General features: G+C 37.7%; 1 protein-coding gene across 3 annotated transcripts in view; it reads left to right on the top strand.

Annotated features, from left to right (window-relative positions):
• Positions 1-25,146, top strand: part of LOC121424497 (protein patched homolog 1-like) — a 71,351-nt gene extending 46,205 nt beyond the window's left edge. For all 3 annotated transcript variants that reach the window (XM_041620206.1, XM_041620205.1, XM_041620207.1), the window contains exons 7-26: positions 1,956-2,070; positions 2,471-2,563; positions 2,924-3,045; positions 4,439-4,586; positions 5,138-5,269; positions 5,978-6,136; positions 10,315-10,407; positions 14,959-15,084; positions 15,613-15,731; positions 16,285-16,720; positions 17,113-17,425; positions 17,943-18,088; positions 18,444-18,618; positions 19,295-19,575; positions 20,004-20,141; positions 20,583-20,725; positions 22,556-22,655; positions 23,415-23,648; positions 24,001-24,481; positions 25,007-25,146. In XM_041620206.1, coding sequence (XP_041476140.1) covers positions 1,956-2,070; positions 2,471-2,563; positions 2,924-3,045; positions 4,439-4,586; positions 5,138-5,269; positions 5,978-6,136; positions 10,315-10,407; positions 14,959-15,084; positions 15,613-15,731; positions 16,285-16,720; positions 17,113-17,425; positions 17,943-18,088; positions 18,444-18,618; positions 19,295-19,575; positions 20,004-20,141; positions 20,583-20,725; positions 22,556-22,655; positions 23,415-23,648; positions 24,001-24,477 — 3,550 coding nt within the window. In that variant the 3' untranslated portion in view covers positions 24,478-24,481; positions 25,007-25,146. The remainder of the gene's footprint in view (positions 1-1,955; positions 2,071-2,470; positions 2,564-2,923; positions 3,046-4,438; positions 4,587-5,137; positions 5,270-5,977; positions 6,137-10,314; positions 10,408-14,958; positions 15,085-15,612; positions 15,732-16,284; positions 16,721-17,112; positions 17,426-17,942; positions 18,089-18,443; positions 18,619-19,294; positions 19,576-20,003; positions 20,142-20,582; positions 20,726-22,555; positions 22,656-23,414; positions 23,649-24,000; positions 24,482-25,006) is intronic.
• Positions 25,147-26,015: the final 869 nt, after the last annotated feature.

The following is a 26,015-nucleotide window of genomic DNA, read 5'->3' as shown; positions in this document are numbered from 1 at the left end:
CACGGATGCGCATTGTTTCATGGTGTTCTCGCAGTTTAGATCATGTACAGTTCATTTCACATCGAAGTTTATACTTGCATTGTAGTTTATACTGACAACGTGATTCCTAAATTGTAAACAACTTTTCAATTTTGGCAGAATTTCATAAATGTTTCACCTTGTTTGATGGGGATTTTATTTTAGCTCCTAATTTTGATTCATTTCATCTCATATATAATTTGTTTTTTTTTCATATTTTAGTCATAAATTCATCTTATGAATCTGAGTTATATCTATCTTGTTTGAGTAACATTTAATCTCAGATCTATTAAAATTCATCTATTGATGATTACAGTTTTTGTTAATGTAACTGTTTTTTATACAGAATTTTGCTGCAATGAATGAGTGAAACTGGTGAAAGAAATTATTATAAAGATCTCCTTACTAGTTGGCTGAAGCTATGAAATGTGGATTATGAAAGTAGCTATTGTCAAAAATATTAGCATACATTCATTGTGAAAATAAGGTAATGAAATGCTATTCCTTGAGATTCTGAAAAATGTGAAAACTGGATTGGCCCCGAATTGGAGGAGAAACAGCATTGGAATGAGGGTCTTCTAAACGCTGATTCTGTGGTATTGTGATTCATGTTTGTGTTTTGAATCATGATTCAAATCATGATTCAAGTCATTATTCAAGTCATGATTCTGGCTTGAGGTCGCATAAGTGCAGCGCCTTAGTTTCATAGGATATTCCCTTTAACCTCCTACTGTGGGTGGTAGGAATATGCAAATGGGGTGCGAGTCAGTGAACTCAACCCTGCCATTCGCTTGAGGTGTTAAGGGCATTCCAGGTCAAAACTGGTCAACCAAGAGGTTCCACTGATTGGACTTTTTTTTTTAGATTAACAAGATGGATGCCTTGGGAGAAAGGCTCCAGAGACACTGTTTGTTTTGACTTTACAATTTTTGCTTTTAATTTTCAATATTTGTCAGTTGCTGTTTTCTTTGTTGAATCATATTTTGCAAATTAAATTATCAAATTTCCATTGTCTGAAACAAATACTAGGGCTTTTCAGCAAGATGTTTGTGAATTTACAAACAACTACTTTCAAATGGCTCGAACATCACATTGAGTGACTACATTTGAAACTTTATTCTCCACCGGCCTTTTAAATTGTTGACAGATTTTTGTCACATTTCCATTGAGGTAATAAATTGGAACTACAGTCATTTAGGTATTACAATTGTTCATTACGCTGTGCCTTACTTTGAAATTAGCTTCATGAACCTTCCTCTAGGACACATGTCCATTGTCAAAACACTGTCTTGCATTTCTCTCAGCAAATTGGCAACATGCCCCATGTGATCAAAGTGGTTACATATGTACTGGATGATATCGAGAAGGCTATGACAGACTTGTCTGCTTTGAAGCTTTAACAAGGATGAATCTTCATTGCCTATAGTTCCTGTCTCATAAAGAAATGTTATCAATGTTGTCGATGACACATTGCAAACTGTGACTGAAAGGTGTCTTCTAATTGGTCAAGAGCAAATCTGTGATAGACTGCCAGTTTCTTTAATCAATGATAAGTTATGTGAAACTTGGTCTTGTACCTCGTTTCACAAAGATGTTTGAATGTATTAAGAAAAAAAAATTCAAAGTGACTTTCCTCTTTGCCTGTGATTTGTCATAAGAAGTTAGCTTCTGTCGCTGAGAAGTTTATAACAGGCATGTTGGATGGAATTTGTTATCACTTGCAAACCGATGTTAGTATAGGCTACTATAATCTATCAAAATCCTACCATGTTATGGTTCAAGAGAAATGTCTTAACTTTTTATTGACAAATACAAAACTCTTTAACTATATGTAGATGATCACCCCCCATGTCAAAGAAGATAGAATTCAAATAAGATTAGCAAACTAATTCTTAAGTCTAATTACCAATTTTCTATAATGATTTTTATCATTTCAGAAATTATAACAAAACCCTAAGATGGACCACCTTGGACCCTCTTGGGCTTCTTGAAATTTTTGAGGGTTACGAGGAGTACTTCTCACCGGAAGCCTTCAGAGATATTATTATTAGAGTGAGTATTCTAATTGGAGTGAGTATTAAGTAGAATAGAATATTAAAGGGTGAAAATAAGTTATGCATATTTTTAAAGGTACAATTTTTTTTACATACTCACACATTTTTAAAGTATTTATGAAGAATTCAGTTGATAATACGTACCAGTCTAATCACTAACTAAAAAAAAAATATTTCTCAAGCAGTGATATGTAGTTAGTTGAGTTAATGTCCACAATGCTGTAGGCATGAGTTCATCAGTTGTACCATCTTCGGTACCGATTTGTTTTGAAGTGTTCCATTCTTTGCAAGTCGGTCTTCTCTGCTAATTAACCATCTATGAATTGCTTGTTTTGTTTTTTCTTGGAACTTTTCAGATTACATTTTCTAAATCGTTCTCTTTTCCCTTTGTTTTTCAGACGGGTATTGGGCATGCCTATCAAGTAAAACCTTGTCTAAATCCTTTAGATCAGGAATGTCCTGACATGGCACCCAACAAATTATCGGGAGAGGTAAGCAAGATTTTTCTTATTTTCGTCCATTTCTGAAAACTGTCCAGAAAGGTCTTCTTTTGGTCTCTCTCTCTAAAATTGTGTAATATTTATATTCAGTCACTTCTAGATACATGATGATAACATCTTCCTTTAAATAAAGACCTTTTAAGAAAAAAAATTATTTCATGGAAGTTTTGACTTAAGAGACCACTGTAATTCATCTGGCATGCAATTAATTTGAGATGAACATTGTTTAAATTTATTGATGTAGTTCAAATGAATAAAGATATAAATTGCATGAATTTGTACAAAGTTTAGATAAGAACTGGCAGAATAGGAATACTTGAATCCAAAATAATTTCATTTGTGTTGTTGCAGATCCCGAATATTGCAGCTCATTTAACAGGTGGCTGTGCGGGTTTTGCCAGCCGCTACATGCAGTGGCCGGAAGAACTCTTGATTGGGGGAGTCTCCAAGAATCAGAATGGCTCGGTACAGAGGTGAGTTGGACCCATCATATTCTTAGTCAAGTTTGGAATTTATCAAAGGCCAAGTTGACCCAAGTTTATTAGATATGTTGAGCTTGAGAACAATCAAATAAGCGTACTGCTGACAATTTAATCAAACTTGGGTGTTAAACATTAAGAAAGATATGACATTTACAAGTTTTACAGATAGTTATAGGGACTGCATTATGTCACACACTCACTATAAAATATGAAATATTCAGGGTTTTTTTAAATCCTATGATGCAAAACCTGTATATTAATAGACCTGATTTAATAGTATTGTAGAATCACATTATGTGATTAGATCTACAAGGTAAACAAATGTATTGTACTTTCTAAAATTTTCTTTATTACTATATGATCTAGGAAATCAAAATGTTATTTCATGTAATGGAATGATAAAGCAAACTTGCAATGACAAGTATGTCTATTTGGTGAAAGCCAGCTTCTTATTTCCTTGGAAATGAGTCAAAAGCGGAACGAAGAATCGTTACATAATAGACAATCCACCCTAATCCCTTTCAAACATTTTATTGGCGTGATCATACATTGAGTCTCGAGTAGCTTCCTTTTTATAATTAGAAGCATTAATTGTTGATGGTTAGGGGCTGGCGAGTAGCATTATTTTCCTGATTGATGAAGGCTGGCTGAGGATTTGATTTTAAACGAGAACAACTTGCCGTCTACCCTGTCAAAATGAAGGGACTAGTAAGGAGGAAATTGATGATGCATACTGCCCGAAGTGAAATAATGAATTATGTATGTATTGTTTTTGAATGCATGGCAGCAGTTCAAGGATAAGCTAACCCCTACCCCCTCCCCCTTCTGTCCCCTTCCCCATTCAACCCACCGTTTCCTGTGAAAATCTATTGTATAGCAAAAAAAGTTTGAATTGGGAACCACTCCACTTGGAGTTGATCTGTAAATATGTACTGTAATCCTTTTTTTTATGGTTTGCAAATCCTGCACAAGACTGATGACCGACCTCAAGGTCCTTCCATGATACTCAGCTGACCGTGACCCGGACGAGACAAAGCATTAGGGGGGGGGCACTGCATTGTCTGTGAACAATGCTGTGCCCCAACCAATGCTTTGTCTCCTCCGAGTCACGGTCCGCCACTGATGATATTCATGTTCTTTATTTTTTCTAAATCCAACAGACAAATAGGCATTATGTTTTGGAGAAATCATCGCCTCCCCCCAAAAAAAAGAAAAGATCTAAGGTATCTGCCTGGTTGAAAGGAACTAATAATATCTAAACAAAATCTCATCATTAGAAATTTGGGTTGAAAGCCAAAAACTTAATATAATTCACATTTACTGTTCATTAGAATATGTTAAAATTGCTAAAGCCCTTTAACAAATGTTCTTTTTGTTTTCACAGTGCTGAGGCGTTACAAACCATTATTCAGCTGAGAGGGGAAAAAGACATGTACGAAGCATGGAAAAATAACATTAAGGTCAGTGAGGTCACATGGACGGACGAAAAAGCGAAGGCTATCCTTAACGAGTGGCAGAGAAAATTTACTGATGTGAGTATTCAGTTAATATTTATTGGTTGATTTATTAAATCCACAAGTCATTCCCATAGAATTGTTTTCAAGAAATATATTGAAAAAAAGGAAATATTGGAAAACTCAAAGTTACAAGGCTGAGAGGATTGCTTGAGGAAGTACTTAAATAGTTGCTAACTCTTAAAAAAGATATGCAATCTTTAAATGCATTTTGTGTGGAACATTTTAACCTGTGTTGTGGTATACAGTACTTTCACTGGCAAATCTGACACAAGATTGAAATGACATTATCAATCTGCTTGGAGTCAATTTTGGCAGTATGGCTGTAGCATTGAGCCCAATCCTGAGTGCATCAGACAGATGGAGAGATATTACTGCGCCTAATCAAATTCAAGTTTACCATAATGACCAGATAAGGATTTAAAGGTAGATCTCATGTGAATGCTTTGATTCATATGAGGTCTAATTATGATGATGAATCAATTGAAAGAAAGAGACCTAATCAATTAGTAATAACCCATTCCAGTCAGGTTCTGTATATCTTTTCTTTTTCTGTTTTACTTGAATAGATTGTGAGGAATAGCACAATAACCAACACAACTCAGAACGTCAATGCTCTCTCGTCCGCCTCGTTAGAGGATCTCCTCCAAGACTTCTCAAGGACTAGTGTTGTGCGGGTTGCTATGGGTTACGCCATTATGGTGAGTGTCATTTCTCAGTAATTGGTCATTTTACTTTGATGTTATTAATGACTAAAAAAGTCAGTTGAAGAATGAAGGCACTGGTAAAAGTAATACGGTGTATAAGGATTTACCTTTACTTGTACATGTATTTACTTTGTGCAATCTACATATGAGTTTGATTATAGGAAATGACATTAAACCCAGGGCTCTTAACATAAAACCTTTGAAATACGGTCACTTGCATAGAAAGCATATGATTTTTATTTCCGTTTGAGCAGTATGTATAACCATGATAAAGTGGCCAATATTCTGAACTAAGCTAGATTAACAGTGTAATTCAAACTCTGAATTGTGGTTAAACTATGGACACCCAAATGTGACAATTGTCAACAGTAGGGATTCAATTTATCAGCACATTTTGTGCTCGAACTGTTCATGACTACCTGGGAATAATAACTAGAGTAGTTTTCTTTGCCATTCAGGCATATGGAGTAACACAAGAAATATAGATTTTAAATGTGAACAATATGTCATGAAGTTCGATCTCCCATAATTCAAGCACAGTCTTGGACCAGGTATGGCCTCAATTAAACCTGACTCCAGAATGTTGGCTGCTGTATGAAAATCAAATTTAATCTTTAGAATAAAGATTCTCCTGTGAAACATCCTCAGATAACATCAATTGAAACAATTTACTAAATTTTCCATCCTTTATTCATTTCCTAGACCATGTACGCTACCCTTACGATGATGAAGCTTTATGATGGTGTTCGGTCCCAAGGAGGACTTGGTCTTTTCGGGGTCCTGCTGGTGGCAGGCTCAGTCGCGGCAGGACTAGGGTTCTGCGCCCTTATTGGCATTGTATTCAATGCATCTACAACTCAGGTTAGCAAAGTTCCTAAATTTTTTTTTTTGAAGCTGAGATAAGAATATGATTAATATATTATTATGTTTTTTTCTGAACGATAAATGCCATTGATCCAAAACAACAGCAACAAAGGTTTGTAAAATGCATATGTGTTACATCGTGTCAAATGATATGACCGTTTCTTTTGTAATTTTGTATGATTAATAGCATTAATCATTGAGGAGTGAACTTGATAAACTCTAAAAAGTTTGAGTGCATATGAGTTGCTTCATTTAACGATTCTATTATGTTTAAAAACTGGTTTTAATGAGTTTTTATGTTTGATAGTGATGTGTCCATTGTTATGAATGATTTTTTTTAATTTTAAAATTGGTGTTGTTACCCACTTCAAGAACATTATGTGTGTGGGTGTGTGTTTGTGTGTATTTTGACTTGATTGATGTAACTGTATTTGATGACATCTGGTAAAAATATTTGTGTGTGTCTAAAATTTGTTGTGGAGAAGAGGGAACAGATATGTGTAAATACCAGCTGTCCAGAATCCAAATTTTATTTTTTTAATAGAGATATTTTCTATCTCTCTCTCTGTCTTTTTCTCTCCCTGTCTTCTCTACTCTTGTTTTTTTCTTGGGGGGTCTTGGATTGTGCTGTAATGAGATACTCTTCACATGTTTAACAAGCTATTAAAATGATGTAATATTGCATGTTACTCTTCATATTGATGAGCATTGAAGAATGTTGGGGGGGGTCATGCAAGGGGCTTTTCATGGCTTGTATGATATATGAAGCCTACGTACATGCCAGGGCCCATGGGGGGGGGCGCTTCTTGGCTTGTGTGATATCAGAAGCCCACCTACATGTCAGGGCCGATGTGAAAGGGGGGGGGGGGGCTTCTTCGCTAGTATGATATCAGAAGCCCGCCTACATACTGGGCCTACATATCAGGGCCCATGGGGGGATGCTTCTTAACTTGTGTGATACCAGAATCCCCCCTACATGCCAGCCCGGGGGGGGGGGGGGGGAGTGCTTCTTGGATTGTGTGATATCTGAAGCCCACCCACATGTCAGGGCCCATGGTGACATGTTCTATTGTAAATAGACCTGTGATGGAAGTGACATGTGAAATAACATTACATGGAGGCAAGGATCCTCTGCTAATGGCTGAATGTTTGGACTGCTCTGTGGGAAGATTGGAGGCAGAGAGAGAGAGGGCTAAGAAATGTAAGGGGGGAGGGGAGGGAGAAAGAAGAAAAAGATGAGATAACAAGTAGTTAAAGAGAAGAGAAAGAAGATGGCGCACTGAGACAAAAGCACTCATTAGCATTGGACATTTTTTTACTAATATGCGGTAAAATAAGGCTAAAGAGAAAAAGTATATTAAAGACAGGAAGGATAAAAAGAAGAGAAAGAAAAGAGAAATAAGAAAAGGATAAGAGAAGGAGAGAGAGAAGAGAAAAAGTCCACTGTTTGAAGAGTATACTCATTCAAAACAGTGGACTCGTGAATAAAATAGTATGGATGACCACGGCAACAGCCGTCAATTAAGCGCACTGAGACAAAAGCACTCATTAGCATTGGACATTTTTTAATAATACGCGGTAAAATAAGCGTAATTTATACAGAAAATCTGCATAAACCATGGACTCGACCGTGGGTTTTCAAAATCACCTTTGTGAATTCGGGCCATCGCATATGAGACCTTTGGTTATGGCGCAGTCACGTTTCCCCTATGGCGGGTGTACGACACCGAGTCGAAACCGCCGTTTTAATATATTTTTTTATCAGATACATATGTAGGTGGTTTGAATAAAAATGAATGAAACAGCTTTTTTCAAATTGCCATACAGCCGTCGTAGAAGAAATGTGACTGTGTGCACTGATTGATATTAAATCATGTTCTGTTTGTTTAAAGAAAAGCACTAATTTTTCAAAACGGGGGTGGGGGGGTTACATGTAGGCTAAGGAGTATATAGTTCACAGTACACAAGGAACAGTTTTCCAAAGTGAAAATGATATGTTTTATTTAATAAAGTGGTAATGTGATCCTAGACATTTACTGAAGAAAAAGAGATTGATGTCTTGGCTGGATGGAGGATTTTTTCAGTTGGAAGAATTAAAGGACAACGCAGAGGAGAGAGAGAGAGGGAGAGAGATGGAGAGGAGGTATTCAGCCAGTAAAGTGCAAGGTCGTTTGGTAGAGGGAGCCTTGCATCACTCAACGACCCTAATGAGAGAGGTCAAGGGTTGACGTACCACATTGTGTGCTGGTCTTTGGCAGTGTGTGTTCAGTGGGGGGAAAGGTCAACATTTTCTGGGTGTCAATAAAGGAGCGACACCCATGTGGTCTCTTGAGTTATGAATGTTCCTGCTTGTACCCAGGAATACATGTCAGATTAAAGGACAAGTCCACCCCAACAAAAACTTGATTTGAATAAAAAGAGAAAATTTCAACAAGCATAACACTGAAAATTTCATCAAAATCGGATGTAAAATAAGAAAGTTATGACATTTTAAAGTTTCGCTTCATTTCACAAAACAGTTATCTCGGTAGGTATGCAAATGAGGGAACTGAGGACATTACTCACTATTTCTTTTGTATTTTATTATATGAAATATTTTTATTTTCTCGTCATTGTCATGTGAAATGAAGTTTCATTCCTCCCGGAACACGTGGAGTTCCATTATTTTAACATTTTGTGCTTCAGGCAAGGAGGTCCTAATCATCAAATTCGTAAAAATTGAAATATTGTATAATTCAAACAATAAAAAACAAAAGAAATAGTGAGTGAGCGACATCCTCGACTCTCATTTGGATGTATCTGGCTCGTTCATATAACTAGTTTGTTAAAAATAAGCGAAACTTTGAAATGTCATAACTTTCTTATTTTACATCCGATTTTGATGAAATTCTCAGCATTGTGCTTGTCTTATTTTTCTCTATTGATTCAAATCAACATTTTTCTGAGGTGGACTTGACCTTTAAAAAAAAAATCAGTACTGGTAGTTCATTGGATTCCATGGAGTGTTTGTTATTGGATGAAATGTTTATCACAATTGGATGGAAGTCTAGTCATGGGGAAGAAAAAAAATCAATTTTCAACTTCTATATGCTTTTCATGTTAATTGTGAAATAGATAACATTATATGACACCTAGGTAGATCCCTGTGATTTGATTGGTTGTTTGATATCTTTCATTCAGCCCATTTTGCAATGATGTCAACTGTGCAATTTTGGATCCATTCATTGTACAATTTTGGATCCATGCGATTTTGTCCATTGCACGCGCGCACCGAGACTGTGCAGGCACCAGCAGTGCGCATGTTGTAATGATGTAACAATGAACAAACCAAACTCGCACTGCATGAGCATGTTTTGAATTGAAATTCATAAATTTCATATGAAAAAAAAAATTAATATTTAAGTGCCATATAAACCAAATGTTTTTTTCATTCTTGCAATGGACAGAATACTTCATTTGGTAAAAGATGAAATAATGATACTTTCATCTTTCACTTCATGAAGTATTCTGTCCATTTCACTCATAAACATTCAGTATTTGTATAATAGCTCCTCCTGGTATAGCTCTTTGAATTCTCTCACCTGATATCATTATAAATAATAGCAATTAAATTGTTTTTTATTTGAACATTTTTATGCATTTCTATGTATAGTAAGCGTGACTCCAAGCAGATGTCATTCTTCATTGACTGTTTACTGCAACTACTAGAATTTCTCTTTAAATTTGTGATGACCCTTCTTCTTGAACTTCTGTTGAAATCTGTGGATTAATACCAGTTGTGGTTATGACCTGAAAATGAGTTTGAACAGAATCCAATATAATGACCACCCAAGTGTTATATGTATGAATATAAAGTATGTGCCAGTGGGCTCTGGAAAAAAATGAGTAATTACTGAGAAATGAGCAAAATAAGCACTGAATTCCATAATATGTTGGGTATCTTTCCAAGCAATGTGTCCCACATTTACCTTTTTATGTTAGTTATAAGAATTATTGGTTTTCAGCTAAGATTTCATGATTTCACAAAGATGAGTTGATTTCAATGTACCAGATCTAGATCTATGATAATATTGTGGTAATTAACCTTGACTTTAATCAAAGCGTTCTCGTGAAACATTCGTTTGCTGCAATTATTTTCTTTAAACCTTCAATGTTCTTTCATATTTTCTTGACAGGTTTTACCATTTTTAGCTCTAGGAGTCGGAGTGGACGATATGTTTCTCCTGGCCCACACATCTACCTCAATACCCTCAGAAATTCCACTTCGGGTAAGTTGAAAAATTCATTCTCTGCTCTTCTACGGGGGTTGTTGCAAGAACATATTTGCAATCAATGGCATCTTTGTGATGCTACTTTAAATGGATATACCAGTTGTAACTACATGCATCAATTTTTTTTCTTCTTCTTGTTGCAAAAAGCTGTCAAGTGCAAATTTGCGATTAATTACCAGACTTGAGAGTGATTCAGAGACCCAAATTTGACTTGCGACTGATTAGCAAGTTTCTTGCAATGCTTCATAAAAGACCTGGGGGGTGTTTCACAAAGATTTAAGTATGACTTAGAGTCGCACTTAAATGTCTAGTTTCGCGTAGTATAAAAGGCATGGCAGCATTGGTCAGATCATGCCAAGAGGACGCGCACTACTGCGTATTGATCAATAGGATTGCGCGTTGCATATCATGTACGCGTCGACATTTAAGTGCGACCTAACTCATACTTCAATCTTTGTGAAACACCCCCCAGAATTATTTATTTTAGTGATTCACTCATGTATAGATTGTCACTTGGATGTCAAATCAATATTGTCTGAAAACAGTCTCCTGAAATCGCAGCCCCCTTTTCACTAACTGCAGAAATCAATTTCAAGAAGCTGTAGATCATATACTCTATGCTCTGGAACAATTAAATATCTGAAATTGATTTCTATCTTGCCTAAAATTGATTTCAAGTATTAGTGAATATATGTTTGGGTGATTGATTTGTTGGCTCTTTTTTGGCCGGAATGTTGTGTATGTTTTTTGTGTGAGATGTAGAAAATGGATGAAGGATGAAAAATGTAGATTTAAATTATCACAAATGGAGTACCTAGTTTCGTCTTGATAAGATTTTGTTGTGGAAGCTGGACAATATGGTCTAAAGTTGTAGTTAATCTATGGCTGGCTATCTGTGTCAAAAATCTCAAACAAATTGAATTTTGTCAGCTCAGTTGGTACTCAACATTAAAAACTATTTGGGAATGATAACTAAAATAGTTTATTCACCATATACATGTAGGAGCGCCTTGAGCACCTAACAAGGTGGATATGTGTGCAATATAAATACCCTATATTATTATTATAATTATTATTAATACAACTTTAGCATTTTTGGGCTTCTCATAATTTAAACACCGACTTAAATCAAAGTCTTAATTTGAATTGGACAACAGATTAAGGGCTGGTCACGATGATGCTACTGAGTTTGTAATCATTTCTACTCCAAATCCATTTAACGTCCATGTTTGATCTGCATCTTTAAATCTTGGGTCGTATTGTAATTTTATTGTGAAATCATTTCTGAGAGAGAGTCGGACTTTCTTCTTATTTCTCACGTGAAAGCTTTAGTGGATCGGTAGAATTTAGAAATATCTCTGGTAACACATGGCCCCCTTGAACTCTACAGAGGTAGAAATGCGAGAGAAACAATACTGGTGGATGGAATTGGGTCTTTACCCCATTCCTGCACTGTGGATCGACGTGTGTGGCTTACAGTCTATGCCATGAAGCCGTCATGGAGTGGTATTAGATTACACCGCTATTGTAGACCTCAGCCGTAGTAAGGCATCGTTTGAAGAGAGGGATCATGGAAGAAGGAATGTGATGTGCTCCTGTTGAAAAATGGAGTGTTGAATTTGTTTCGCGGAGAAAGGAGCCAAAAATATGGTTGTTATCAGAGATTGTGGTATTGGAGAGAATGAGAGGGGGAAAAGTAGGGGAAGGTTGGATGGGGAGGGGGCTGCATGGGGTAAGGATTCTGTTTTTGCAAAATTGAGTTGGTTGCCAGTAAACCAGGAATCATACGGTAGATCTAGGTATGACATGATTAGGTCGACTTTCAAGTAAACTTGATAGCGACTTACACCAGGGAGATATTGATGTGTCGCTGAGGTCGGAGGTCACTCTAAAGGGTTCAGAGGTCACACGGTGTCAAATGTTTAGAATACTTGCATGTTTCGAATTTACAAATAACTTTGGGTTTAATTGCCTGATACTTGGGAGGCAGGTGAATTAGGGGGACTCTCACATGCAGTGTGGGGTGAAAGGTCACATGAAGGGGTGAAAGGTCAAAGGGGGATAATAGATGGTTACTGCTTGAGAAGATTTAGAGGTGGCTTTGGATTGAAGAGCAAGAAGTAGATCCCCCGGGACTGCCGTTATTGGTTTTAATTTCAAGCTAATGTTGGGGTTACTCATTATTCTAGCATTTTCAGCCATAAAACGATAGCAGGCAAGGAAAGGGGGTTCGTGATGTTAATTTTATTATTGTTGCAGTTTTCATGGCTTTTATGAGGGGGAAGAAATTAGAGATGGGGGGAAATGATGTCTGAAATCAAGATTGACAGGTTATGAAAGAGATGAGGAAATTGCACATGAAATGTGGCCCATTTCCAGGGGAGGGAGGCCGGGTAGGCAGTGGAAAGGAAATTGGTAGAATGGGGATCCAAAGTAGAGTTGATGGAAGAAATGTTCAGTTATTGTTCACACAAAGTGCTGCTAACTTAAAAATTGATTATTTATCCTTCTCATAGTTTTATGAATTTTTATCATTGTTGCCCTTTTGTTTGATAGGAATATGAGTGACTTGTATTGTGGACATTTGACCAATCAATCTATTGGTGCAGTTGCAAGAAACTTTTTTTTTATTTCAACTGGAACAGCTGGTCTAAAAATCAAACACAAGTTCTTTCATTCAATGCAAATTTGCAGTGAATTCCAAGTCATCTTTCTTGCATTTGCCTTAGTTCATTTAATGGTGAAGAGAGCTACAATTTAGTTCTTATGCTCACTACTATTTTCAATCATGCTAATTTCTGGAATATGTTTCAGTACAGTATTTGTGTTCAACATTTATTTCACATTTAACCACTCATAGTTGAACAACAGAATTAGACCAGAATGTAACTTGAGGCATGGTCACACCGCCCGAGCGTTGTTGGAGCGGTCGTGGAGTGGAGAGAAAAAAATCATCACCGCTCGCTCCCGTTCACAATTTTTGATTTTGACTGTTTTTATTTTGTTTTTGATTTTTTCCTCGCTCGGGCGGTGTGACCAGGCCTTTAAACACATTTACAGGATCTCCTACCTTTGTGAAAGGGGAAGGGGGGGGGGTGGGGAGGGGTGGGGAGGGGTTGGGGCGCTTGTCTTCAATAAAGTCCTTCCTCTGAAAGTCCCCTCTGATGTCTTGATTGACGTTATAACTATCAGCCCAGACATACACTACCCTGGTTTTGAATGCCTCACTTTGCTCAAGCTTTATGATTTTTAAATATCTCTTCTGCAACTTTCTTAAGATAATATCTCTAGCTCACATGCTGGAGGGTATCAAGTCTTGAGTTAAAGCAGGCATTGTTCAGGTATTATGAAAGAAGTAATAAGAAAATATCGAAAAAGTTAAAGGAAAATATCCCCTTCGAAATTAATCCAGCAATGTGAAAATATTTAACTTGCCAATTTCAACAACAAAAGCTTATCAATTAAAGGCTTAAAAAAATCATTGTTTTTAAATGAGTAAAACGTAAGCCTGGTCATACTTTTTTGTGAAAATGTATTCAAGACCTCAAGTTGGCAATGTTTAAGCAACAATTTCTGCTTTTGACATAGGAGGTAGTTTGACAAACATGGAGGCCAAATTTACGATTTGTTTATCTCCTCCTGCCCGTGGACCCATCTAAAAGCTGAAAGATTGTTCTGTTTATATCTGCGGTATGTCTGAAGATAAATATTTGCACCACTGATGCTAGGATTCCTGACTCTAGGTAGTTTTCACCCCCGGACCTTTCCCATCACTGCCCCAAGTCGTGGGATGTGATTGTGAAGAAAGTGAGAAAGGGTTCGAGGGTTACTATCACAGGGGTGAGATAGGGACGTGTCAATTTATACCCAAACAAGAGATTGATATGAAAATTTGTAGGTTTATAAAGCATACAAATCAATCCGCATTCTGTTCTATTAGGTCGTCCCCTAGAAGTTATTCCTTTCATGTGTAATTCCTTTTTTTCTTTTAATTTTGCTATTCCGCTGTGACGTTTGGTCTAAAAATGCTATTAAGGAACTGTTAGTCCTGCCATGACATTGAGTCACTGATATCGTATTTTGAGCTCATGCCAAATCTTCTTATGATAATGATAGTAATTATATACAACGGTCCTCTCCACTCCTTGTATATGGAACCATTTTATTTCCCTTGCTTTACCCGTGCTTACTTTCTTGGGTTTTTTTTGGGGGGGTTTCTTTCCTCTTTTGTTTTTCCTTACTCTCTTTTTTTGCATGCTTTCCCCCATTCTTTCCTTCTCATTTTTGACTACCTTTTTAAAAGTTCTTTCTTTTTATTTTTTCTTTATAATTTTCCTCCTTTTTATCTCATCATTTCCTTTTCTTTTCTTTGCCTTATGTGTGCATTGTAATTTCAATCTATCTTCTGTTTTCTTGAAATCATTTAAAGTAAATTACCAGTAAGTAGGCCTATACATTGTCTCCTTAATTTGAAATAAGAAATTTGCCAATATTGTGATTAATTTGTGATTTTAATCATCCATTTTTCTCTTGTCATTGTCTTTTCAGCACAAAACCGGTGAGATCCTGCGTCGAGCAGGAGTCAGTATAATCCTGACGTCAGTCAATAATATCTGTGCCTTCATGGCAGCAGCCATCATTCCAATCCCAGCGCTTAGATCACTTGCCTTCCAAGTAAGTCCTTCTCGCTCTCATCCTGCCTTCATTCCTTTTAGCTCTCATGATGATATTTATTCAAACTAGTTGCAACAATTCAAAGGAACCTCAAAGTTGTGAATATAGCTTTGAATTTGGTATTGAAATAAACTGTAAAGTTCAATGGTGACTCTTTGTGCATTTGATTAATTCTGTAGAGATAATTGAATCTTAGATATACATGTATTTATTCTATTTCTATGTGTTTATTTTATTTCTGCTCTTTTTACTGCAGTTTATTACATGTAATCATTTAATAGATGGTACTCAAACGCAGTAGTTTTTTTTTCCTATACAAAAACTATGAAGAAAATTCTTTAAATGTACGTTTTTTTATTTTGCACAATTATTATGTATTATGTTTGTTTATAAAGTTTATTTTATACATACATGTAGGCCTAATATATTTTCACTACTATGCAATATCTACATATTGGTAATTGATCAGTTAATTTCAAGGACTTCTTTTTTCATAATAACTCTTTTCATTGAACTTTTATTTTTCAGCTTGTCATAGTATTGACCTTTAATCTCCTGGTCATGCTGCTAGTCTTCCCAGCAATCCTTGCCCTGGATGCAGAAAGGAGAGAAGAAAAGAGGATAGACCTCCTTTGCTGTGTCCAAAGGTATCAAAGAGGGCACTATTTATATACCCTTTTTTCCCCTATATATCTACTTCTTTGGCTTTAACGTTTCCCAGAGTTTTGGTAACACAAGTTCAGTAATGAATCTACAAGCTTTTTTTATGAGTATATTTTGCCAAAAGTGATCAATGTGATAAATTGTAGCAAAAAAGTTTGTATTTTCTAAGCTTTGTGTTAGTGGCCCGGATCATATTGCGACAGGGTCAATGTTGTTTCTGATATGGACTGAAACTGTATTAATGCAATATTCATCTCTAGAATATGTTTCATTGAATAACAAATTACACATAAAACAATACTGATCCTGGAGATAGCATAAGAAAGTATGCAATTCAGTTGATGTCTGTTTTACTGAGAGAAGTTACATCACAAGAATTCACACAAACGGTTATTTCTTTAAAAAAATCTGCTTACTTTAAAAGTTGGGTGAACTCAGGAGGGGGGAGACTTTATTTAATAAACATTTGTAAGTTTGTATATCCTTTTAAGAACTTGATGTTGAGTTCATCTTGATCTACCTTATCTTTGATTGCAGTCAACAAGCACACAGAGTCATCAGGGTGCAGCCTCGGCCCCTCTGTGGTGGTTCAGACCCCTACAGGGAGTCACCTCTCCCGAATCGCTTCTCAAGGAAATCTCCTCGACGCTCATCTCCTAACAGGACCACAGACGTCACCCTCCATTCCACTGTCCAAACCATCACACATGCACCCACAGACGGGTACAGCGGTCAGTGCGTCACTGAGGTTATACCAACTGCTTCTACCACCACCGATAGGACCACGCCCCTTCCTCCGTACGACTCGGCACCACCCAGCACGGCAGCGTCGGTAGCATCGATGAGAACGTTGCTCAAAGCGCAGAAGATGTCGTTTGGGGACTGTCTGAAGAAGTTACGGTTCTGGAGGTGGAATTTCTCAGAGTTTGCTCGGGATTGCTACGCTCCTTTTCTCCAGCAAACGTTTGTCAAGGTGAGAACCACCGTTTGGTTTTTCTTAAGGAATAAATTTAGACTTCCTTCATTTTTTGTTTCAAATCTTAAGAATATTTTTTTTTTGAAGAGCAAGTGAATGATTAAAATATGGTTTATTGACCACCTTTGTAGTAAAAGCACTGGTTCTTTAACAAAGTCAAGTATTTTATATTTCCTTAGTATTCGTATAAGCATCCTGCTGAGTTGCCTTTGAACCACGACTTGGCATGATGTAACCAGGCTTTGTGTAAAATATGCAGTATGTGGGGATAGGCTGCAGTGTGATCCTGACACAGAGTTGGTGGATAAGCAGAATTTAATTTTGAAGTAATGCATGAAACATGGCATGTCTGACTACTTTATCACCAAACTCTACTTTATCTTTACTAGGTGACAGTAATAGTCCTCTTCACGTGTCTCCTCGGTGTCAGCATCTACGGCGTCCTGATCATGGAAGATGGCTTAGAGATCACTGACGTCGTACCCCGCGGCACCAGGGAGGAGGAGTTCCTCACTGTCCAGAGCCAGTACTTCAGCTTTTACAACATGTACGCCGTGACCCAAGAGGACTTTGACTATGCCTCTCGTCAGAAGCAGCTGTACGCCTTCCACAACGCCTTCTCTGCCATCCCGGAGATCATCAGAGAAGCCGATGGTAGTCTACCAACGTTCTGGCTCCAGATGTTCAGGGATTGGCTCTTAGGTATGGAACAAGAAAGTAATACCCTTCTTCAAATCCTTTAATGCTATCACAAGAAAGGCATTGTTGTGCTACCATCCCTGAAGATGGCATCGAAGGGGTGTTGACTGTTCATCATCTTTTGATGATTGGTGATAAAATGGTGCAGTGTGTGAAATATCAAGACCCTACATCACCTAACCTACTGCATTCCATATTTTTAAAACACCAAATGATCTTGAACTTTTCTGTTGAAGAATGAAAGAATATACATGAAGTACTTTTTCTTCCTGAAATCATATTGAGTTATCTTTAAAAATTTTGATGAAATATTATGAAAATCAAACTTGCAATAGCAACTATGCCTGTGATTAAAGATGAAATGTGTTTGCTGTTCATTTCACTAATATTCCCTCAATGAAATGTATCCAACTGCATTGTCCATTTTCAAGCCCCTTGCTGTAAAAAATCAATTTCCAGCTGGAACCACAATTCAGTTTTCAATTGGTTAAAAATACATTTGTTTTCTTAATTTCATCAGAAATGCAAGAAGCTTTTGACCTGGAGAAGCAGAGGTATAGCATCAAGACAGACCGATGGTACTCCAATGCAACGGACAAGGGTGTGATAGCCTACAAGATGATCCTTCAGACCGGCATTCCGGAATCTCCTGCAGATATCAACAGGGTGAGTTCCTTTCTGTATGTAGCATTCTGGAATGGGAGGACATGATCTAAAGAGTGACAACTAGAGCTTCTGTTTTGATAAGATTGTCCTATATATCGTTAACATCTTACATCATACTCGTGCATTATTTTGTGTATGTCTCTTGCTCTATTTTTGAGCAAATGTATTACTGCTATGTAGTTTGATAGCTAGGATAGTTGCATGACGTATATTGCTAAGCAAACACATACCATTACATGACCATCCAGATTTTGCTTCTGAAGTGTGCCTCAAGGGTATTTAAGAGTAGATAGTAGTTTTCGTGCCTGACATTCACCCCCTCTACTTCTTTTTCTTCCCTTTTACACCTCTCTAGTATCATACTGGTAGATTGGTTGATGAAAATGGTGTCATCTATGCCAATGGTTTCTACAACTACCTGACGGTGTGGTACAACTATGATACCATCTCCTACACTGCATCTTCCGGCAATCTGCATCCTGCTCCGCCCTCCTGGACACCAGTCGGCAAAGCTGATCTCGATGTCACAAGTAAGTCCTCAAATCTGACATGCCAGCCATCACACCAAAGTAGAATTCCTACTTATCCAAGACAAATATATATTTTTCTTGCAATAGAAGATTGGTTTTCATTTCCATAAGTGTGCCCACTCTTGCTGCATTTTCCTTGATGTGAAATGGTCGAGGAGATGTCTTCTACTGCCCTTCTTGCGAAGATCATGCACTGTTGCAGTTGGGGGGTCAATGTTGTTAAGGTAAATGGGCAATTCCATAAAATGAACAACCTTTTGTACATCTGACCCACGTTTTTATTTTTCACTTTATAATCTGCTCAAGCTAGGATTATTTTGAGAGCTTTACACATTTGATATAAACTAGTGAGCTGAGAGACTGAGTCAAGCCATTTCATGAAGGTCCCAAATCTAGGGCATTGGACCTACACCCGAAAGTAGACCTGTTTCTTGCCATTTTTTTTTGCACCTTTTTGTTTCTAAAAGTGACCATTCTACACGGTTTTCCTTCACGAGAAATGATTAGGGAGATATCTTCTGCTGTTCTTGTGAAGAGTAGGCACTCTTCTGGTTGGGATCAGTGTCTTTCGGTATACTAGCAAGTTGCTCCAGGATATGCTACATGTACCCTAATCCCGATTGCTTTTAAGATCAATGACAATTGAAGCAATATACTTTGTTTCTTTTCTTTCCAGTCCCCAAGGCCAACCCACTGAACTACACCCAGCTTCCGTTTTACCTCAACAATCTGAACACAACCCAAAAAGTCGTCAGCGTCATCAAGGCCATTCGCAACATCTCCGACTACTACACGAGTGAGGGCCTGCCGAACTACCCCCTCGGTGTGCCGTTCACCTTCTGGGAACAGTACATCCACCTTCGCTTCTACCTGGCCCTCTCCCTCGTCAGCCTCTTGGGGGCGTCCTTCATCATCGTAGCCCTGATGCTTGTCAACCCCTGGGCATCTCTGATCTTGGTAAGTTCATGGTTGTCCTCTTGGCGTAACAAGCAATTTTTCAATGAGATTCCAATAATATTCGCATTAGATACCTCTCGGTCATAGGGGAAATGGAGGGGGGGTGTGCATTGACTCTGGTGACATTGTGCTTTTCAATTGAAACGTCCCTTTTAGAAGATTTCCTGATTTACTCAAGTTTTTACATTACTTTGTACTTTATGTAAAAAAATTCTTGAATAAAACCATTTCCTGCAGTATAACTTGCTATACAGAAGACATGTTCGAAAGGGATTTTTTTGGCTGAAATCTTGCCTTTAGTCCTCAATATTCTGCTGTCTTTTATATATATATTCATATATCTCTATTATATTAAAACCTTCAGTGTAACACAAGGACATAAGAATACATTGCAGATTTCATTATTTTGAATGTTGTTCTCTTTACAGGTGTTTGTGCTTGGGATGATCACGGTGGAGCTGTTTGGTTTCATGGGGTTGATAGGTCTAAAGCTCAGTGCAATACCAGCTGCTACTCTCATTGTATCCGTGGGCATCGGTGTCGAATTCACCCTTCATACTTGTTATGTAAGTGCATCATTTTCATTGGATCGTTCTTTGTGTGGAAATTCATGCTTGAAGCAGCACCTTCAGCCGAAGCAGGGCTAATGATAGTTGCAATATTTATCCACTCGAAAGGCTCTGTCTATATTCAGCTATTATTTTCAGTTACAGCATATTGCAACATTTAGTGATTTGTGTCGAAAAGAGGGAATACGTATTTGTCTGGAGTCTTTTATTGGTATGGTTTATTAGGATAAACCGGAAACAAGCAATCTGAAGCCTGATGAGTGTTAGATGTATAGGTTTTTCAAAACACAAAATTATTAAATGACTTCTTGTCTGGTATCTATGCTCTACCCAAATTACACATGATAGTTAAGATTAGCCATCCAATCACTTATTACTCAAGACAAGACTAGGCCTACTTCACTGTATATTTCTCTTTTTTTTTCATTTACGTGACAGGCCTTTTTGACAACCATTGGTAACCGAGAAAGGAGGGTCACATTCGCCTTGGAACATACTTTCGCACCAGTGCTAGATGGCGCTGTTTCAACCCTTCTTGGTGTTGTTATGCTTGCTGGAGCAGAGTTTGACTTCATCGTGAGGTAAGAAAGAGTTGTTAAGAGGGCGTTTACTGTAAATTTTGAACAAAAATAACAAAATACATAATAGATAATGATAATGTAGGATTTGTATAGCGCAGGTATCCACGTTGCTAGGTGCTCAAGGCGCTCCTATATTATATCCTAAGCTGGGGTATAATGGAATGTGAGGGAGTAGCAAAAAGTCAAATAGGCCTATCTAGGCTACTCTGTGATAAGTTTTCTCTGGACTTGGTTAAGCCTGTGTAGACGTCATAGTGTATAAGGGGCATATCTGATAAATATTGCATTCAAATTAATCATTCTTGAGGCTCGCAAAAAGATAATGGTATTTACGTATTAAAATTGATGATGGTTTATCCTCAGTGGCAAAGCAGCACTCATATTTTTAGTTTGTTTCAGAATTTGAAATCTGACCAAATAATTACCTATAATTTCCCAGTACCCTTTTCTGAATCTTGCAAAGCCAGGCAATGTTTACAGCAAACTTACTTTATGAACTCAATATAGAATATGCCTTGTGTTATTGCCATCTCTGTTCAAGATATAAACCCCTCTTTTTAGTAATAGATTGATCCATTGACCTCTGACCCTCACTGGTGGTCGCTAATGTTTTGACAGCTGTCCAGGGTCCCCACAAAGCTAGCGGAGGCAAACCAGCGAAAGACTTTGGGTTTTTGAAATTAGTTGGAAAAAACCACCCTTTATGAATTCAAGTCTTTAATTTTGGCAATTTATTGCATTAATTAGACAGTTTTTCTTTGATAGAAAGTAGCGGCATGGCTTTCAAACTTGCCTTCGAAAAGGTGGTGCTATTAGTCACAGTGTCTCTGAAAAAAAACTTGCTCACTTGTATTTAGACAAGCAGCTCTGGGAGTGTGTTCTATTGCTCTATATGACAGTCCGTTTTTTGGATAATTTGTTGCAAAATTGATAATGAAAAAAGTCAAAAGTTGGGCCTGTTACCCTCCAAATCACTGGAGCCTTTGCTTCATTTAGAAAATGAGAGTGAAGAAAGACAGAGAAAATGAGGTTAAAGCAAAGACGAGCCCCAACCGCACATCTTGGTTTCTTCTATTAGAAATGCGACACCCCTTAATTTGGGTGAAAATTGCTATTGCACCCAGCACGGATGATAATAACCAATCCCCATAGTTTTTTTTACAACATGATAGAGAAAAGGGGGGAAACGGGAGCCGAGCCTTCTAGAGCTTCGGGGAAACTCTGCTCAAGATACCAACAGGGAGAAGGTCGGAAAGGGGATGGAAAAAAGCAGGGATGCTTTGATGGTAATTGGTCTTGGCATATTTGGGTCGGCCCGACACACAAGGCTTCCCTAGTCTTTTCCTAGAGAGACCTAGAGAGGCCGGTAATTGTCAGAAATGTTTGTCCTATTTACCGCGGGACCTTTCCATTTCTCACTCTTTTGATCTCCTGTACCTTATCTGATGCTGCCTGGTATTTTATTACGTGGAGAGAGCGTGCACAGACCGGGAGGTTCAAAGGGGGGCGGGGGAGTTACCCCCATACATGACTCTATTAGGGAGGTTTATTTCAGGGGGGGTGTCATTCTAGACAAAATAACCTTGCTCTGCTCATAATTCATCTATTTACCTGTCTACCTCAATAAGAGAGCATATCTGGACTAGGGGAACATGGGGGGGGGGAATTCGCCCCTTTTAATTTTACTTTGCGCGTATGTTTCAGGGAAAAATTATATATCATAGGCTGAATGAATTTTAGAAATGGATGTGAACGTGAATGAAAGTATATTATATGATAGTAGAAACAATGTGCTGATATCATCAGTCCTTCTGTCTCTCATATTTCCAGCTACTTCTTTTACGTTTTTCTGGCACTCATCATCCTGGGGGTATTGAATGGATTAGTCTTGTTACCAGTCCTTCTGTCATTATTTGGACCACATGGTGAGGTAAGTCATACCAAAAGTTCAGACCTTCTCAGTTTTGAATTTTTAAAACGAATTTATTGTACATTGTATCATGAATGTATTTCATGCTTGTGGATTGATTAATACTGCTTTTTTTGGTCTATGCTTTTTTTTATTCATTGTTGCTTACATTAACTCTGATATTATGAAGTTGTTCATTGGTGCCCTGTCATTTACCTTATTCATGTAAAACCTTAATATATGTCTGGCATGTTAAAGAGATACATTTGGGGAATCATGAAAAATAAGGGTTTTTTCCTCAGCTTCATGTTTTACTCAAAGTCTGTATTCACAACTTAATGAACAAAACAAGACAAGTTGTTAAGAAGGTAAACAAGGAGTGCTGGTAACTCCTTGATGTAAATAAGAAAAAAGTGATATATAGATGAAGACAAATTTACAGTTCTTTTCATTATACATTAGTTCTATTCAAATTATCTCCAATTTACTGAATTGAGATTAGCCTTCTTGAGTAATTTTTGTACTCTACAACACCTTTGCTTTCATAATTTAGCAAATTGATGAGTGATATAAATATTTAGAGAGCTTACTGATTGATCGTACATAATCATCAATGCAAGCAAATGTGAAAATCAACTGTATGAACAGTCACTCTGTGCTTGTGTAACATGACTGGTGGGATTGCAAATCACACCAAGTAAATCATGATTCAAAGTGAACTGTGAACAATTCCACAAATGATCTCAACCCATGTTGCTTTCATTTCCATTCACAATACAGGTTCAACCAGTGGCCAATGCCAACCGGCTTCCCTCCCCTACCCCACCCCCTACTCCCCCCACCGAGCGGGCTACGAGGTTGAGGCACTGTAGGTGGGACAGTGAGCCCCCTGCTGGGTCGTATCCAGCCGCTATTGTCAGGGAAGACGTGTGTAGCAACTCAGAGCACATAGAGATACATCCACCGGAGGTTGTCGTGGAAACCAGTGTTCATCATCCGCATCTTGTTACCGAGGTAAGCAGCATTTGACTTTGTTCTGCTTAATTGCCCTGAATTGTTCTGATTTTTTTTTTTGGGGGGGTTCAATATCTTGATACCTCATTTGTTGGGTTTTCGTTCACTTTGAGAGGAAAAAATTCTCAATTGCAAATTTATAACAGCTCTGAGTATTCAGTGAAAAGGGCTAGAGTATCCAAATCTTGATAAAGATAGAGAGATAAGGCTAAAGATGAAATTTAATTTTCATCATTAGCCATCAAGTTGCATTTCATTCTCAAGAAAGAAAGCATTTATGTCTAGGGACATTGTTATGAATCTCTTTTTTCTGGTGACCTTTAACGATTTCTCTCCTCTTTATATTGAATAGATGATTCATCGCACAAAAGGCCACGCCAACTCGCCCAACTCTCAGAGGACGCGACCCCAGCGGACATCGTCCAAGTACCCCCACCGACAGCATCACCAACACCACCACCATCCTCACCATCAGTACCCCCACCACCACCACCAACACCCCCACTGCTCCCGCCAGTCGTTCCCCTTCTCAACCAACAACTCTTCCTCCTCCTCATCCTCCTCGTTAAATAAAGACTCGCCCCATCTAGCGAGACACGTCACCACGGTTACGGCAACCGCCCGGGTGTCGATCGTCCACGGGAACACCTGCACTGTCGGCGAGGAGCGGAGGTACCCTAGGAGGGGGAGACGGGGTGAGGATACCGTTTTCTCAGAGTCCAAGGAGAGGGATGTGAAGTTGGAATGCATAGAGGGGGGAGAGGAAGAGCAGAGGGCCAAGAAGACGGAGGATAGTGGTAGCGATAAGATCCAAGACTCAACGGTTTAGCATGGTGAGTCTTGGCAATACCCTCCTGTTGCATTCGCAGTATGTCTTGATCATTTCTAGATAGATGGCGCTGTACAAATTAATGCCTATCATTATTAGTAGTAGTAGTATTACTAGTAGTAGTAGTATTATTATGTCTAAACTTATCAAACCCATAAGGAAACCACGTTTTGTATTATGACGTGAGATCTTACTTTGAGTTTTGCTTTGTTCATTTATCCAAAAGAACACAACAAATTATATGATAATGGAACATCTCACATGAACTGAATGATTTAAATTATCAATTTTCTCGTTGAATCTTGATATTTTTTTCATTCTCAGCTTAGATTTGAAAGTACTTAAGGTTAGAACAATTTCTGTTTGAGGATGTTTCACACACAGATCCTCAATTATGTAGTTCACAGTTTTGGAGTCCTTTATTTCATGGATATCATTTGCATGACATCGTAGCAATAATATAAATATATTTGTCGAATCCCACCTGTCAAGAAATGTTCAATTCTTTCTCCTTGATGTCATTTTACAGATCGGGAGCTACCAAACTCTTCCTAGCCATTGTGACGACCTGCAATCGAATCAAGCAGCTGTTTTTCCTTTTTTCGACTTTGTGGATTGAATGCCCAAGTCCCTGCTCTTCGTATCTCCTTCTCAACAAGGTGGTGGGATTATGGACTCGACTATCATTTAAAAAAAAAGATTTGTAAACTTTCTCTCTGAATATATCTTTTACGATTGTGAGGGAGAAAAACGGACTAAAGACATGTACTAGTGGTGCTAACCTTCGATTCAAAGGAAATCGGAACACGACTCGACCCGTTGCCTGCCGTGACCGAGTCGTCCCTGTACAAAGCCTATGGGAAGTACTGGTTCAGGAGTCGACGGGTTAAATGTATTATAATTAAAGATATAGTACAAAGGCCTGAAAGAGTTATCTATTATTTATTTATATACGGTATTTGGAGTGATAACGGAAAAAATGTGAATCAGTTGTATGATTTATTTAGGTTTTGTATTCACCGTTACACTCATCATATTCTTGTCTTATGTCATGTTTGTATAAAAGATGTTTTATGCAGAATAAATCTTGTACATACCCTTCATGCTGAAGATATTTTTGATGTCATTATTATACAATCTTTGTATACAGTGCCAGTATTTTACAGTAATTGATACGATAACGAACCATGTACCTCGCTAAATATTTTATATAATGTGATTATTTTATGTATAAGGATATGTTGTATTTATACAAAACAGATGATTTTTTTACCATGTATATGCTTTTGAGTATAGTAACTGTACAATTATGCTTGATATTTTGTTGATGAACAGGAACACAAAACTGCCAATTTTCCTTCGTAGACCTCTTTTTTTTCATTGTTATATCTCTTTTTTAGAAGAGTGCTTGTATATACATGTATAGTGTTATATTCATGTGCCAAAATATGCTCTTTTATGTCGTAGTAGATGACTTACAAGTGCAACTAAACTGGGGTAGGTAATTGGCGCTTTGTAACTTTTTGAAAAAGCGCTTA

Source organism: Lytechinus variegatus, chromosome 11, assembly GCF_018143015.1.
Source record: "Lytechinus variegatus isolate NC3 chromosome 11, Lvar_3.0, whole genome shotgun sequence".
Taxonomy (NCBI): Eukaryota; Metazoa; Echinodermata; class Echinoidea; order Temnopleuroida; family Toxopneustidae; genus Lytechinus; species Lytechinus variegatus.
This window is presented reverse-complemented; position numbering and strand designations above follow the sequence as displayed.